The sequence below is a fragment of the Micropterus salmoides genome, unplaced genomic scaffold, assembly GCF_014851395.1.
Source record: "Micropterus salmoides isolate LMB-PRFRI ecotype aquatic unplaced genomic scaffold, ASM1485139v1 Ms_hic_scaffold_4, whole genome shotgun sequence".
In the NCBI taxonomy this organism is placed as follows: Eukaryota; Metazoa; Chordata; class Actinopteri; order Centrarchiformes; family Centrarchidae; genus Micropterus; species Micropterus salmoides.
The window spans coordinates 18934426-18951976 of record NW_024043372.1 but is presented as its reverse complement, the minus strand read 5'-3'; the positions used below and the strand labels follow the sequence as shown (position 1 = coordinate 18951976).

General features: G+C 40.2%; 2 protein-coding genes across 3 annotated transcripts in view; both read right to left on the bottom strand.

The window, feature by feature from the left end:
- Positions 1–6275, bottom strand: part of plch2b (phospholipase C, eta 2b) — a 15421-nt gene extending 9146 nt beyond the window's left edge. The window contains 9 exon segments of the mRNA XM_038697775.1: positions 609–780; positions 883–1003; positions 1115–1318; positions 1448–1541; positions 2196–2366; positions 3666–3795; positions 3994–4237; positions 4554–4700; positions 5924–6275. Coding sequence (XP_038553703.1) covers positions 609–780; positions 883–1003; positions 1115–1318; positions 1448–1541; positions 2196–2366; positions 3666–3795; positions 3994–4237; positions 4554–4700; positions 5924–6275 — 1635 coding nt within the window.
- A 1916-nt stretch (positions 6276–8191) lies between these two features.
- Positions 8192–17551, bottom strand: part of skib (v-ski avian sarcoma viral oncogene homolog b) — a 31425-nt gene continuing 22065 nt past the window's right edge. Inside the window, exons 2-7 of one of the 2 annotated variants that reach the window (XM_038697049.1) lie at positions 12965–13078; positions 12622–12725; positions 12274–12440; positions 10747–11021; positions 10408–10638; positions 8192–10307 (exon numbers count right to left, since the gene is read on the bottom strand). In XM_038697049.1, coding sequence (XP_038552977.1) covers positions 10101–10307; positions 10408–10638; positions 10747–11021; positions 12274–12440; positions 12622–12725; positions 12965–13078 — 1098 coding nt within the window. In that variant the 3' untranslated portion in view covers positions 8192–10100. Of the gene's footprint in view, positions 10308–10407; positions 10639–10746; positions 11022–12273; positions 12519–12621; positions 12726–12964; positions 13079–17551 lie in introns of both variants that reach the window. The other variant, XM_038697047.1, reaches the window with a different exon arrangement.

Here is a 17551-nt window from a genome sequence, read left to right as displayed (position 1 = left end):
TATATGCCAGACAAAAAAAGTGCTGCCTTGTGCATTTTCAATCATTGTCATCAAAATCTTAGCCAGAGTGTACATCATAAAATACTTACACTGTACACAAGTACACTGTTACATTGAAAAGATGGCAAAACATTTTGACTTGTCAAGGACTTGTTATTCTGATAGCACTGACAAGTTCAATGACATAAGGATTTGCTTTTGAGAGACTAAGGATTTTGAGCAAGTTATGGGCTTAAGCGGGTAATCCACTGCGTTGTGCCGTTTGCACTACCTGTTTCGAGAAATGCAATTACTATTTTGCAAATGTTAAGGATGATTCGAGAAATGCACCAAAGCGACTGAGAAAAACTGTAAGCAAATGTTTCAGTGATGATCCATTATGAACAATGAGTATAGTGATAGTAAAAGGTATTTTAACAATAGAGAAGAAAATCTCATCCAAAGTTATGCATGTGCTTTGTATGAACACAATGCATTTCACCGTGAATGTGTGTGAATAATACCATAGTGGCAGAAAAAATTGTATTAGCACTTTGTTTAAGTATCCCCTTTAGCTTAGGATTCATTTAACAGTATATGGCAGCACATGTTGCTAAAAGCAACTTTACCTTGACTAAAATTTTCCCTTTCAGGATCTCGGGGGAGGGCAGCTTCTTGCATTCATGCACGTTGACACCGGACAGATCCAGTTTGTCCTGTAGCACCTCTTTCAGATACTCAGCCATCTTCTTCTGCTGAGGCACACTGCAGTGGTTCTCTATGGACAAGATCACTGGGTATCTGTGGGGGGGGGGGGGTGTGATGATACCTGAACTACCAAACCAGTATGACGCACAGGCATGATGCTTTTTATTGTCAGTAACAGGAAGCAGACACACTTACTGTGATTTTGTGAAGGCATATTTGTTAATTGTTTCAACAACATCTTTGAAGAGAATTTTGGATGTCAAGGTGTAGCCGTGATGAATGATGGGCTCCCCATCAGGGCCATCCCAGCAGTCCACTGACAGAGGAGCAAGAAAGAACAAAAGAGATCAGGCTGTGTGAGTCACCTTGTCTGTAATGTTGTGTAATCACAGCGAAGAAAGCTGAAGTGTCTGGTTTTTGCCCTTACCCTCCACACAACGACAGCCTGCCTGGAGAACATAAGCGTACATTTCCACGCTAGACTGAGAGAGCAGCTGGTCTCCTGTCAGGTAGGTGTTATGCGAGGTGGCAATGAAGTAGTTATTCAAAGGCTGCGTCATGTCTTGGTTCACCTGATTGTGCTCGGGGTTGAAGATATCACCTGCAGGACTCCTCATGAAGTTGGTAAAACCTGAAGGAGGAAAGTTTCAGACCAGGTGTGTTATTTGTGTGTTGATGTCATGTGACATGTGATGGTATTGATGTTCATTGGGGGTCATATTCACTGTTAAGGAAGTTATTATTAGCAAGTTTCCCATACCATCAATACCCAGCACCATACGCTGCAGGTTCTCAGGGCATGGCTCAAACTTGGCCACTATGTCAATTAGATGCTCTCTGGCCAGGCCTCGCATCTGCAAATAAAATAATATCAGGAATGTAATTTCTGCTAATATTATCACACATATGTTTCACAAGTTGATTATTTTTATTGTGAACTAGCAGCAGTAGGACATTTTAAAGTTATTTTAAATTCTACGTTCCTTTATATCGAGGCTTTTATAAAGGGGTCTGTTTGCCTTTTATTGAAAACATTTTGTGGGACTATAATTGCAATGCACTTAGCTGTGCTGTAACTTTTATTCTACTGTTATATCTGTTTTATTCAAAATTATTAAAGTTAATTAAAATAAAATAAACTTTTTCTCTTATTCTCTTAAAAATCCTAATAAACAGTCAGGCTGATGTGAATTGACAAGTAAAAGAAGTAACGATGGATTAAATGCATGCGTTGTTTCCTATGAATCCCTTGTGCATGTGAAGGCAATTTGAATCCAGTGCGGGAATGGTGGACTCCGCCCCCAACGATGAAAACTACTTTAAAGAGACTTTAAAGGTGATAACAGAATGTAATACATTAAGTGGCTATTGTTGAAAAAATCCTGACCATGAAAAGTGTCAAATGGGGTTTGATTTAATGAAAATCACAAGTATAATAACTTAATACGCACAATAAGGGGATTTATCCACCAAACATGAAACAATGACATGAATCATTTTTGTTGTACCTTCTGTTCATTTTCCAGGAAGCGTGCAAGGTCGTGAAGATCCATGACTTCTTTCTGATTGCTGTAGGAGATCATTATAAGGTAGAGGTCTCTGCGTGTGGAAATCATCTTGTAGAACGAACAGAATTCTTCAAAGCCCAGAGAACCCTGGTTCTCATCCGTGTCTGCGTCCTACAGATAACGACAAAAGTATTTTATGAGCATGAAATAACTTTCTGTGTGATTTGAGATAACCACCCTGCCAAAGAAAAAGGGTACCGCCATCTACCCATCTGAAAGACATATCTCTATTACCATCAAACATGATGGAACTCGTTCACAGAGACTTTTGTCATCAGGATGGGAGAACAGTAAGCTACTGAACTAAAGCAATATTGCAGTGCAGATAAAGCCATCTGTTCAGCGCTGGCCATATGGCCTTCCTGTGGCACTCTCCTGCCAAGATACTGTATATACATATTTGTCTGCTGGCTTCATCTACATTGTCTTACTGCCTCTTTGACTGACATGATGTAGAGATCGCCTAAAGAATAGGCCCCTATAAATTATTAATATTTCATTACATTAAACACTATTGTTTTTGTTTTTTTGTTTTTCACTTTTTCTGGTTTCTTTCTGTTTTCAGTTTGCACACTGAGTGTCTACCCATCAATGCATTAAGAAGTACTTTAATTGTAGTCCTGCTGTGCTGATGATTTCTGTGTTCTGGTTTAGAAGTATTTTATGCTGGGTGTCTCTGTGGAGGGCAATGTTGGTGTGATTGTAGGTTCACCACCTTGGTCCAGACTGAAGTATCTCAACAGAAATTAGAGTGATTGCCATGAAATGTTGTAGCCTACATATTTGTGGTACTCAGAGAATGAATCCCACGGACTTTGGTGATCCTTTGACTTTTCCTCTAGATATTTTAAGGGAAATATCTCAACAACTACTGGATGCATTGCAGCGAAATGTGGTTGTGTTTATGTTGCCCTCAGCATGAATTGTCATAAGGGCCTCTATCAGGTCTAAACTTCAATTTGTGATAGACCAAAGTATTGGTTTATGACTAAATATCTGCAAAATTAATGACATTCCCATTAGCTGTATCTACTTTAAGTTATGTGCTAATTAGCAAACATGAGTTAACATGCTTTAGATGGAGTCAGAATGTTAGCATTGCTGTTGTGAGCATGTTGACATGAGTATTTAGCACACAGCCCTGCTTTTGTTGCTAACTGCAGCTTCACAGAGCTGTTAGCATGGCATGTGTGTCTAAAGTAGAGCCACCACTCAAGCCACCGGTTAAATCATGTTGTAGCTTATGTGAATTATGTTTTGTAGCCATGCAGCCACAATTGAAGAAGCAACATTTCCTGTTAGGATATATTAATGATACTAGATTAGTAAACATACAAAAGTAACTTTGATGGTGTGTCATGCACTAAATCTATGGCAGCTTGTATAATTAATTGTGGATACAAATCTTACTTGAAACATCTCCCTGACTTTCTGCTTGGGTAAATTCACATTGAGTTTGTGGAGCAGCTGGTGAACCTCTCCAATGCTCAAGGTTCCATCTCCATTTTTGTCAGCCTCAGAGAAAGTCTGTTGTAACCACGTGAGGATACAGTTAAGGAGGGAACTACAACGACCACGTTCAAGTCAATTAATGTGTGTTGTTCTGTCAGATTATTCTAAATGTAGGCTGTTGTACAAATGGATGTGTTAACGCCCACTTTATATATGTAGTGATGCATTTGTAATAATTAGTAATTTAGAGATTAAACATGTGTATGAGAGGCTGGATAAAGGATATTGATCACGGGTCCGTTGCCTCCGGGCCAAGCTGTCTTCATCACTGATACCCGCCATGAGGTATTTCAGACCAGTGACCCAGGTGCGGGCCTCCTCTGCATTGGTGGCGACCAGGTCCAGGGACTTCACGCGGTCCCCATAGTAAATACTGAAGCAGCAGTTTGGGTCGAAGCGGTTGTCTGCGTATCGCCTGAAGATCTCTGACTTTTTCCCCTCGCAAACTTCATGTATGGAATCGATAGTTACTGAAACAGATGAACATTAAATGTACTGATGACCGCCACAGCTATCCATCATTTTGAATGAAGTGTGTTTGGTCAGTGGTTCCAGTAACTTTCAGTAAGACTCTGTTTTTGTTGAACTACTTTGTTTATACCAGATTGTCTATGATTAGGCTACATGTTACTACTTCTTTCTTCTTCTTTTTTTTCATCTCTTATGTGTGTCACTTAAACAATAGCCTCATTGAGGGAAGGAAAGGAAGTTAAACCTATTTCTTATTGGTGATGGTGATTGGCTTTTGCCATGTGCAAAAATAAATTCACAGTGGTGATGGCTCACTTTTGGCCTTATCATGCTTCCTGGAGGGCCGCCACCGGATGCAGGACTTGTGCTCGTCCAGGTAAAAGAATCGGACCAGTCCTTTCTTCTTCCCCTTCAGTTTGATCATCTGAGTGCCAGCCTGCATGGTACACATACACCTCTCCACTACAGGAATGCACAAGGAGACACGTTATTTATCAAGAGTGAAGTGGCTGCCCATCTCTACTAGTCACAGGGATCATCACATTGTCATTTATTTACTGCCAATGTAAGAGGGTGCTTGTGAAAATCAATTATTCAGTGTATTCAGTGATGTGTTTTACTATAATGAAAGCTTGCTATTTATGGGAAATTTAACCCTAGTTCATGTGATTCTTTGCAATGCAGCGTGTTGGTGCCTAAGCTTGTTTCCCCAATCCATTTGTCAAAAATTCCTTATTATTATTATTATTATTATTATAATCGTTTCAAATTTTGCTGCAACAATTTGTAATAAATGTGTTGTGATTGTATGCAGGAAGACATTATAACAACCCCAAAGGAATCCCCGAAGCAGTAGAGGTAGATGTTTACTATTAAGCACTTGTTTATTATCTACCTCATGCTTGTTGTGTGTAAGTTGTATAAGTTTGGAACTGTACTTTAATTAAATTTTATTTTTTGTTGCTACTGTAACACTGCAACACTGCAATTTCCCTTCAGGGATGAATAAAGTACCTATCTGTCTATCTATCAATGAGATTATACGCTGCGTCACACAGTGATTTAAGTCGCTGTGTGTTAATGATAAGAGGCAAAGATGCACAACACGGAAATGATCTTTGTCTAACAAACAAATCCCTCAATTATCAGTTGCCTCTGATTCAAATTATTTCTCCTGACTTTTCTATTCTGATGTTTCGTGCAACTTTTGAATGGTGTGTGAATAGTGCTTGTACTAAAATAGCAGGTCAGATCACAACTTTTTTCTTTTAACATTCAGGTGATGGTGAGGTGGTGTGATTGTTTTGTGTGCTGAGAGCAGGTAACCTTTGTTTGTAATCTGAAGCTCAGATACATGTGACGCAACCTGGAACATCATTCCGGCTAATCCTAAAGGATTGTCTACTGTCCATATGCCCATTATCTACTCACAGGCTTCCCTGCAACTCCATTCTGTTTTATGGGAAATTCACACGTTTTAGAGGCCAAATGCAGGTTAATATCATGGTTAAAGTTTCAAATTCACATATCTTGTTTTTTAAAATATAAAATTAATGTCATAAAATATTTTAAAATCCCCTCTTTAGTGTGCAGCAGCTTGTAAGCACTTCTGATAAACAACCTGTTGACATCCTGCAGTGAGTATTTGAAGCAATATTATTTCATGAATCATTAGTGAATCTTACCCATCTGACCTAGCCTCCATTTCGGCTGTGCCACCATACTGCCTCCAATCCAGAAAAACTCCTCTGCAAGTCTGGAGATGGATGCTTTCTGCCAGAGTTTTGGGGAGCTCATAATAGACGGGTTAGACGAATTCAAGGGATTCAAGGCCTGTTTTGCCTGATGAGAGGAGCCCTTACCAAGTGAGGGGGAGAACATTCCTGCTGACAGAGATCCTACAGACTGAAAGGTGGTCTTCTTGGGTGACAGAGAGGACGGCAGTGGGCTGCCACTAAGCTCTGGAGAAAGAGGCGCCATCGCTGGAGCACTGTTCATACCTGAACTGTACATGTGAGTTCAACTCTCCTGTCCCATTCACACCATCTGAACCCACTTACCCTCTCACTCTGCTGGACTCTTCAGCCAAGTTTGTTCATAGCACAGCTTCTCTCATGCAGATTTTAAAGTGTCAGCATGTCCTCATCGTCCAGTTAAAGTTGTCCCACATTGAATCATGGAACAATTTTCCCATTCTGAAGGTTCATTCCTCATCATGTTGTGTCCAATGATCCAATGTAGCAGCCATGGGTTCCTCAGCATTTATTTTGTTTGCTCTGAGAGAAGGCGTGAAGAGAAAGAGAGCCATGAAGAGAGAGTATGCAACATGTGTCAGTAACTAAATCTTCCTCAAGCTGTAATCCCGGAGTGAGGCTTCAGCCTTGCTTTCATGGAGGGATTTTCAGGCAACCAGTAAGCCTCTGAAGAAAGAGACTGGGATAGGAAGGGTGTAAATATAAATTTAACTAGATGACATATCAAATAATTAAAGAACATAGAAAATCTAGTAGATTTAAAATTATTTAAGGATAGACAGTATCATGATTTAAGGTTAAAGTCAAAAAGGTTTATTTGGCTACGAACAGCCTAGTATCCACTTGAACTGTGAGCAATTATTTCCCCCTAGAGGCAACTGTGTGACATACAATGCATGTATGTATGCATATCATGTTACAATACACAAAGCGATCCACTGATAAATTAATTACATAAGATTATATTTTCTCTAAAATAGACAGCTTAAGCTTACATAATCATGGTAAAACCTCAGGTGATTTCATTTTGCCTTATTTTTTCCTGCACAGAGAAGACATCCTTACTCTTCTGTAGGTTTTGTTGCACCTGTTAGGGTGGGACAACAGCTTATATCAGCCTGGGGATTTTAGACAATTCCCGGCAAAGCTCCATCTAATCTAATTTCAACCTGCATGAGTAGAGATTCAATCAGTGAAACCACCTCTGTGAGGCTTATAAAACCATCATCAGGAAATTGTAGTGGTATTACTGAACCGCTGATTGCTCAGTTCCATCAATTAGGCCGATGATGTCAATTGTTGACATCATTGAAAGATAGGCCCTTTTCACAGAAAGCGTTACAACATCTTAGAGTCTGAAAAGCACATGTGTATACTAAAGTTAATAATTATCAATTTAGCTGCTGCAGTTTCAGGGTCCTGGCATTGGGCGTGCTGGCTGACTGTCACACTGTGATGGCTCAGTGACAGACACTCTTTTTCTACACTCACTAATCAGAATGTCTGCTGTGAAAAAGGGCTATTTTGCTATAGCTGGCTGTTGTTCCCATTGACTGTATATAAAAGGTTGTTCCCTGTATGTGTCCGTTGTTTTTGGAGTAGCTGTACTCTTACATTATATCCCCCATGAAATAATTCAGAAGGCCTTTTTTCAAAAATTATTTATATGCTATTTTAATAAACTGTTTCTAATACCAATAGGCTATATTACCTTTTGTACTTTTCCAATTACAATAGTACCCTTGCAGACTCTGTGAGGCTGTACACACAGCAATGCCTTCTGCTAAATGCTAATGTCAGCTAATGTCTCCCAATGGCAATTCTAACATGCTGATGCAGTGTAATGTGTTAATCATCTTAGTTTAGCATGTTAGCATGCTAACATTTGTAGCCAACACCTGAGGCTGACAGGGAATATGTATAGTTTTGCAGGTATTTGGTCATAAACCGAAGTATTTGACAAATTAAAAAGTTTGACCTGATGGTGGGGCTAGATTAAAATTTATGTGTTCACCTGCTAGGATACATGTCAGAGAACAATAAATGTCTGCACCAAATTTGATGGCAATCCATCCAATTGTGGTTGAGATATTTTTGTCTAGACTAAAGTGGTACCCAATCCTAAGAAATACAAATTAAAAAAAATGAACACACACAAATACTGTTTCCATTGTGGTAAAAAAAAAAAAAAAGAAGCCATAGGGTTCATTTAGATTTTAATAGGTATTATACAAGTTTTCCGAAGGAAAAGAAAACATTGAAACAAGAGGCAAGTGAACCCCCACTTCCAAACCAAAACTACAACAGCATCAGCTAACAAAATGGATATTGCTATTACACTGTACCCAACAAATACTGAGCGAGGGTATCATAATGATAAGACATAAAAGTGTTTTTTGAGCACCTAAGGTTGAAACCATGAGAACGGGTCGCTTCTACTCTATCTAGTGAGGGAGCTGGAGGTGCAGGGATTTCAAATCCATTTTTCAGTTTTTGGTCAGGGGTGCAATATATACTCTATAATTCATCAAATAATAAAGACCTTCTCAAATAAACAAAACAAAGGGAGAAATTATAACATTCTGTTGGTGTGTCATACCTAGAAAAACTATTGACAGGTCGAATTCACAACCATTCATGGTTTCATTCTCCTTGTTTAAACAAATAAGTCCATCCATTCTGCTAAATGCCCTGTGATTGCAATGACACTCAGGGATACAACAATAATGAAATTGCAGTTTTACAAATCCAAATATAGTCTCTTTTTTGGTTTCAAGTAAGAGCAAAAAATAATATTCATAATCAATTTAAGTCTGGAGCAAGCAAACATACCAACAAATATCTTATTTACAATATCATTGTATTTACAACAGAGGATACTCAGAGAAAGTGTGTTTAAATTTAAAGTTCATGTTAACTTGTCTTTTGAAAAATGTAACAGGGAGTACAATGCACAATGCAAGGTTCTTTTCTTTAAAAAGTGCAATTCCTTTTCTTAAAGTAAAAAAATATATATCCATATTTTGTATATATGTAGAAATGTTGTTCATATAAACAGCATTTATTGATTTAAGAGCCCTAAAACCAGTGACTTAAAATGAATGCTTTCTTTTGAAAATCAGCAAATTATTATAGAATATAAATTATTTTACAATACTCAATAGAAAACCAGAAGTACCGCATTTCAACAAAAACAGACAGCTATCGAAGTTTTTTTTTCTTTTAAGAGGGCATTTGTAGACTTATCTGCGCTAATGTGGGCAAGAATATTTGCTATTTATCACATGATTTGGTTGCAAAAACATTATTGGAAACATTTTTCAAACAACACATAAAGTTGCATCATAATATTAAAAAGTAACACTTCCATAAAATATCTAAGCATAAAACAGTGGTGGATCTGAAGGCAGCCCACGTATCATCCAATACTTTAGGTTTATAAAATACAAAAGGTAGACAAGCTGGTATACATGCGTACATGTTTGTATATGGATGTTTTTTCTTGCCTGTGGAATAACAGTGCTGCGCAAGCAATATTTCTTAAAAAGTACATCCTCTACACAGTTATAAAAAGCAAGCTGATATTAAAAGTAAATAGTGGTAAACTGGTGTCTCTTGTTTCCAGTGGTCTGCAATGACACCTTTGAGTGTACCAATATTTTGTGGCACCAAGAGTTTCATCATCTGCTCATGTTTCACCAGGTGCAACATGTTTCTTCCCTTCATATTCAAGTAGTGTTATGTGGCTATATTTGCACATCTTAGAATAGCTTATACCAAAATAAAATCCTTGGACAGCGTCAGATGTCTAACTGAGGGCTCTGACGTCAATGGAGAGATGTGATCATCACTGAAGAAATCTTTCTTAATTTTCACACTCTACAACATGCTCAGACATCATGCTACTTTCCAGTTCATTTCATAAAATTCATATATTGTCATAATAATATTGATTTTAGATCACATCATATTATATATGACAGATTTTTCCTCTACAAAACTGACTTTGCAATTTGTTGAGTTTATTTTTCCTAATAGGAGGTGCAACAAAGTCCTTAACAATGCTCCTTTTTATTGTCTTTTTTTCTCTTCTTCTGAATGTGCAACTTTAGGATCCATCGGTGTGCTGTGTGGTCTGTCTGTGTGCGTCTGCGTCTCCAGGATGGCTGCTGTCGGCCTGCAGGGCCAGCTGGGTTTGCAGATCTTTAACAATAGTCTCCAGGGTCTGCCGAGCTTCTCTCTCCTGCTGAAGCTCCTGTCTCAGCTGCTCACGATCAGCTTCTGCCTGCTGTAGCTGCACATGCAACTCTTCAATCTGCGAAACATAGACAGAGGTCAGTTTAAATGAGGATCAAAAATAAACAAACCACATACTGGTGTTTTTGGTGATTATGGGCATCTCGCAGACATCTTACCTGACTGGAATATTTGACACGGAGACGTTCAGCCTCACAACCTTTGTCACAAACTCGCAGCTGTCTCTCCCTCTCCAACTCCCTCTTCAGCCGCCCACAAGACTCCTCCGCGTCCCTCATCTTCCTCTCCCAATCCACGCGAAGGCGTTCAATCTCCTTTCGCAGGTTGCGCTTGGCTTCAATGGCCTCACGAAGACGGCCTTTCTTTGCCACCCTCACAAACTCCAATTCCTGTAAAAACACATCACAATCATTTCATGTTTAAAACTCTAATATTCATTTGGAGATTACTTTCATTCCTTCTTATCACACATATTTCACAAGAACTGGATGTGATACCTGCTGAAGGCTGCGTTTAGCTTGCACAGCAGCTGCCAGCTTCTCCTCCTGCTTCACTCTTATCCTCACAATCTCCTGCAGGACTTTTTCCCGGGCCTCTTTGGTGTCTGTGCCTCCACACAGCATCTGTCTCAGGGTTTCCATCTCTGGGCAAACTGTCCCTGACAGCCAGGCAGGTCCCTCCTGAGGTCGAGCAACACTCTGCGGGGTCAGAGTCTGAGAAACACTGGCGCAGGCTGACGGAGGAGAAGCCAGGGAGGAAGGTGGCGCTGGACCTGAGGGATAGAGAGTTTTGACATTATTAAGACAGTGGTTGCAAGAATAAGGTTACTGTGTCTCAAAGAATGTTGTTAATGTGACAAAGCTGTTAGCACTGTTAATTGATATCTAACACTATCAGTTATATTCAACTGGAACTAGGGGTGGGCGATCTGTCCAAAAAATAATATCACAATCTGTTTAATTGCAAAATTTTCTAAATTTTGAAATGTCCTGTGGCTATAGTGAGACTTGAAATTTCTCAATTTGCCCCATTAAAACACAACACTGCTATACAGGTTTCAAAATGGTGATTAAAACCTGAGTTTCACTTGGAGTTGTAAACAGAAGAATCATAAAATAACACTTTTCAAGTACTCACAACTCAATTGCATTGTTTACAATTCGTCACCCAAGGAAGAGTCACGTGAAGTAAGTTCGTCCAATCAGCACAGACATGTAGTTGGCTAGGTCACTCTATTGGTTTGTTCATGTAGCGCGAATCCGCTAGTCTATGAGGTTTTGTGAAATTTGGAAACAGAAGTAAGAGGACATTAAATACTGTGATCCCTACGATTTGCCTGAAAAGTAGATTGTGACGCCTTAGATCACAATCCCGATCTAAACTCGCCAAATTGCCCAGTCTTACGTGGACCAATTTTTCATACAATTTTAACCCTCACTGTAAAGGTCAGTTTTTATGTTTGCATTCTACATTTGGTGGCAGAATCTTGATGTTTCAGCTGTTTATCTATTACTTTTAGCTATCTACTAAATTTTAACCCTTCATTCTTATCTTTTAGCTAACCGTTTCAACCTCTGTTCACTTGCGAACTACTTTTCAAACACTTAATTTTTTTTAAGTGGTCCACAGTCTTTCCACATACCCTCTGGCAACTGCAGAAGTACATATATTTTTCTTAGCCGTGTGCATCAGCAAGATAAATGTAGCATGAAACCAAATATAAAACTTCCTTTCTACAGCGCCTGTTGCAAATCATTGCAAAAATATAATTAAACAGAAGAAATGCAATTTTTGTTGTGGCTACATGACAGCAAAAAATAAAACAACTTTTATCTCTTCTATTTCTTCCATTAAACACCAGGTGGCAGAGTTGCACAGCAATCACCCTGAACCGGTTCTGCTGAGGGTTATTTCCAGTTGGGCTTAATATGTAATTCAAGTTGTAGCTGTAAAAACTGACACTTGTAGTGTTCAATTGTTTTCTCTGGATTATTCCAAACTCTCAGGTGATGGGTGGTACTCACCATCATCACAGTCATCCACATCAATCTCGCCATCTGTGTCCATGTCGTCGGGTCGGTTGGTGGTACTGGAGGGGGCCGATTTTGCTGCAGGTTGTGCGTCTCCATTATGCAGATCATACGGCGGCCTGGAAATGGCTGGGACCCCCCTGCCAGGAGCGTGGCTGTCCCTGGGATGGACAGGAGGGGCCAGGGGAGCTGGTGTCAGATTGGGAGCCACCAAAGTCTCATGACTATTTGAGTAGGACCTGTGGTGGCAATACAGGTCCATTTAAAGCATTTCATTGGTTGATTTAACAAATATGATATATTTAAAACTGAAACTATTGCAGCTTTCCTCAGATGACTCACCTCTCCACCTCATTCTGAGTAGCTGGTTTTTCTTTTTCTGCTGCTTTAGGAGACCACGGGCGGAAAGCAGAGGGCCTCTGTTTCAGTTGGACCTGTTTCAGATCCTGGAAGAACGAACAAAACAACAAGCTTGGATAAACTCACAGAAATGACGACCAGAACATTAAATTAGCCGTGGGAAAGATACTCAAAGGACCCCTTTTCATTTAACAAAGCTAAATGACTAGAGGTCGTACATAGATGATAATGTGATGATTCAAAAGAAAAGTGGCTTTTATGTCACCCTTTTGACCTTTGAGCTTAATGGCAAATCCGGTTTCACACTAGCAACAAGTGTACAAACCTTGTGTGCAGACTTTGACAAAGATTGTAACCAGTCAGGTTTCTTGTCTTTGTCAGCTGATGGAGATTGTAATTTGTCGAATTTGGACCTTTTGGCTTGGACAGGGCTTGGAGACTGAAGAGAGAAGAGAGAATAGACGGTAAATCATTGTGATCCTTGCAGAGATAAAGAGCAGATATTACATCATGGAGCACAGTGGATATTTCAAGAGCCCACATCCTCTAAAAATGCTACTGTATGACTGTAAATGGCATTATTCATAAGAAAGACACAGATTTGTCAGAACATGATGTGACTTTTTACAATTCACTCTTACAGTAAAAGAGCAGAGAGTCACAGAAAGAAAGAAAATTAGACGAACAGAAAAGAAGTCATAGAGAGACAAGGAGGATAGAAGATGCGTCTGTGTAAGCGTTCAGTCTCTGAGCTTGGCATGTCTGCATGTTTGTGTGTGTGTGTGTGTGTGTGTGTGAGCAGGGCTTTGAGCTGAGCAGACACTCAAGCTGGTCTGGCTGGCAGCCAGAAGGGCTACATTGCTCCCTGCCAAGCAGAAGAGGCGCCATCAGGTGGAGCAGATCGACTCCCCGAACCACAGAAATATTGCAATATGGAGACAGAGAGAGACAGAGAGGGAGATGAGTTAAAGTAATTGCACTAGGATCTGACAGAGGATTGAGTTGAAGTGTTAGAGAGAGTTAGAGTGAGAGTGTCAGAGAGGGTTGCATGATAACGCAGGGCCTCAGAGTCATGAAATGTTTGGGGAAAGCTGTGCATAAAAAACCTGGGGCGGGAAGCATCTGCCTTGTTAAGAGACATAACATACTGAATCTACAGAGCCCCTGATTGTATATATAGTATGTATGTGTGTGTGGCAAGCTGCAGGAACATGTGTTGAGATAGCTAACCTCCTCAGCCCTCAGGTCTGCACTTGTCAGACAGAGGATATGTTTACCTGGGCCAGGGCAGAGGCCAGCACAGACATGCCTGTTACTCTCTTACTCACCGCTGTGATATTCTGCCTCCAGGAATGGCAAACACTCCCATCTCCTCTTCTGCGTGTGCAATTCAAGACGAATGATTACTCTGTCTACCTTCAAAATCCTCAATGGAAAACACTCCTGCGGGGTTGTAGTTGTGAAACCTTAATCGCTGCTCGCTCTAATCACTTCAAGATGGAAATTAATGACAAACCTCATTTAGCATTAAGTGAGAAATGGTTGGCAATGAATCACATCTCACAGCTTTTCTACACAAAGCCAGACGCTGCGTGTGTGTGTGCGCGCACAAGCAGATATGAGTGGGTGTCGGGGCACGTGGGGAGTGTGGGTGTGGGTGTAGACGTGCATATGTGTGAGTGTGGGAGGGCGTGTGTGTGTGTGTGTGTGTGTGTGTCTGGTACAGTGTGCTCAAGGGTGGAGGTGTTAGTCAAGTCTCACACTGTAGACCTGAACTACTGATACCAAATGAGTTTTCAAAAGTGGACTCTGCTGTATAAACGGATAATAAATGATAAAACACGGTCGTAATAATATACAAAAAATATGCTATATGTGCTGACAAATACTGTTCATTAATAAACACTAAAAATTTCTGTATACAGGTAGAAGGTAGGTTTATATCTGTTAACAACTACATTATCTTCTACGTTATTAAAATGATTATGTACTGCTATTAAATGCTTTAAAGTGTTACCAATGAATTTGTAAGTAAAATACACATTTTTTATGTAATCTAATCTAATCTATACTCTGCATCTTCATACTGTTTGTTTTTTACTTGTCTCTACCTGTCTAACCAGTAACCACATTACACACACACACATTACACACACACACACACACCCATTCACAAACACACGCTCAGTGTTTGGTTTGCTACTGTAGGTTAATTCTTTTAACCCAGAGCTCCGGCTGACTGCGTCCTGCTCGGCAATGGTGACTCGACCCCTCACCTGGCTGACTCAAGGCTGGTGGATTTCTAAGAACTGCTGCCCTGCTGCAATCAGACTCTGTAATTACTGACGTGACTGTTGTTTTCCCGACAAAGGATGTCTGCCTGTCTGGTACTATTTCTACCCTGAGGTTTACAGCTCCAGGAAGGCTATGAGTGCTAGACATAATAGAGTCAGAAAACAGACACTCCCAGACACCACAAGGGACCTGGTGGCTAAATCTGACACTGACCTCACAGGAGAGCAGCCGCATGGGCTTAACTCACCACCACATCATAGACATAGCATGACCAGGGAGTCATAACACCCTCCTTGCACATCCTACTGCCTAGCAGGTCCCATTGAGCCAGATGATAGGACATCCCCCTCTCTCTCTCTCTCGCGGGTGAGAGGGAGACTTCCTCTGAGGAGTTTGCTTTGGCCAAGTCCCCTGTGGGAACTGAGTCTTGAGTGGGAGGGGGGTGGGTCAGGGGAGCGGGACCACAGAGGAAGCACTGAGCTGAAGGAATGTATACTTGAAGGCCAAGTACAGCCTCTCCTTTAAGACTCCATTCAAGCATTGCCCTTTTCAACTCGCTATTGTATGATATTTCCTTGAGGCGCTGTAATGAGAGAGAGTTTCAAAGCAAACCTGTAGGCTAAACAGGGTCTAATAGCAGCTGGGCTAAGAGTAGAAATGCTTTATTTTTTAATTAGTGCTATATAATGGCATGGTAATACCCGGATAAGTCCCAGCTATTTTCATGCTGGCATGGAAGATAATCACAGTGAAACACAACACATTGCAAACATATCAATATCTATTCTAAGAGCAGAGCGTTTGACCTGCTTGAAGAATAATGTGTCAATATTGTGTTAAGCGGAGCGTTATTTATCTTAAACATGGAGCCAATCAACAATATTTGTTTATTGAACCCTGACATGACCAAACCAGGGCTGCCATTTATAGTTTAACAACAATATCTTGAAATTGGTTAGGTGAGAGTGAACTTCACAAACAAATACCATAGAGAATACTGATTAAAGGGTCAATTTACCCTAATTTTCACAAACCTAGCCATGCAGATTTATTTGCCTAGGTTTTAAGACATATCTCACATCTGTCTTTTTGATTCCAATAAAAATGGACGTTCATTTTGGGTGGTCACTTACAGCATTAAAAAAAAACTACATTTTAAAACTTCAACAACATCATGTCCACAGCACACACTGCAAACATTTTTTCTTTGGTCTAAAGTAGTGTCAATTGCTATTAGGCACAGAGGAGCCTGGAAGGAGAACAACTCAATGTGCTCTTCTGACTTTTTGAGATGTTACTGTGTACTCAGATCTCAGCAAAAATAGTACAATCTTATTATTATAGTCAAAGCTATGAAAATAAGAGCCCAGTTGTAATAAATCACAAGTATCCTTCAAATAATCTTCTTATTATCCTCTTATTGATCAGAGAAGAGAAGATTTATGTTATTCTCACATCTGTACTAAACAAAAACAGCTCGGGACCATCGAAACAAACGAGATATAACATGTCAATTAGTGAGATAGGTGATAGGAGGACTTTGTTTTTTTTGGACAGAGCCAGGCTAGCTGTTTCCCTCTGTTTCCAGTCTTTGTGCTAAGCTAAGCTAACCTGCTGTTTGATGTAGCTTCATATTTATCATACAAACATGAGAGTGGTATCAGTTTGCTCATTTAGAAAGCCAATAAAGTATTTCCCAAAATGGTAAACAATTCCTCACGTCCCTTTCATTAATGTTGACATGTTAGCAACTCTAACAGCCGGCTAAACTGAAACCTCTACCATCTTTTGTGGAGCTTAAAAAGAAAAACTCAAGTGAAATTATCAAGGAGTAAAACAAGGGGCAGCACTCATCTGGGGAGACAAAAATAGTTTCCCCAATTGAACTTCCTCGGGCAACAGTCATTCAATACCAACGCATGCTTCATGATAGCATGGCATTAAGAAAAGTGCACAGCAACAAGACACAACAGTTTCAGATTACGGCCTCCTTTCCCCTCCTAAACCCCTGAATGTAATCCCCAGATCGACATGTGCTTAGTGGGGCGCTGTCTCACTCAAGGGCACACCAACTGGCATGGCTCACTCGGGTAACAGCCTTAGTTGGAAGTGAGAGAATACTAGTTTTAGTAATCGGATCCCTGTAGTTTGGTGTGGATGTTCACAGGGATTCCTTAAGCGTTCTATTCAACTGTCACTGCGTAAATTGTACGACAGTCCCTTGATTTATATAAAGCTCTGTGGTTACCTCGTAACAGCTGGGGGAAAATTATTGGTGTCTGCCTAGAATATCCCTGAAACTTCATCTCTGCTCCACACAGATACAGCACAAGCTCCCATTTCCCCTTGCTAAATCTTAGCTTAATTTATAAATTTATTCTGTCTCTGTTGCGTCCAGTTTCAGGATATACTGTTTATTTAGCTGAACTGAGCCGTGACAATATGGACACACAACGAGAGCTGCAGGGCTTGCCTTAAGGTCGCATTACAGTAAAGCTTATTGGATTGTCCTAATTGTCTTTGGGATTGAGACTTGATGAGGTCTGAGGTGGATGCAGGATGAACCGCTGTTCCTAAAGGTGGAAAATATCTCTTCAAGTCCACATGGCTTGACACA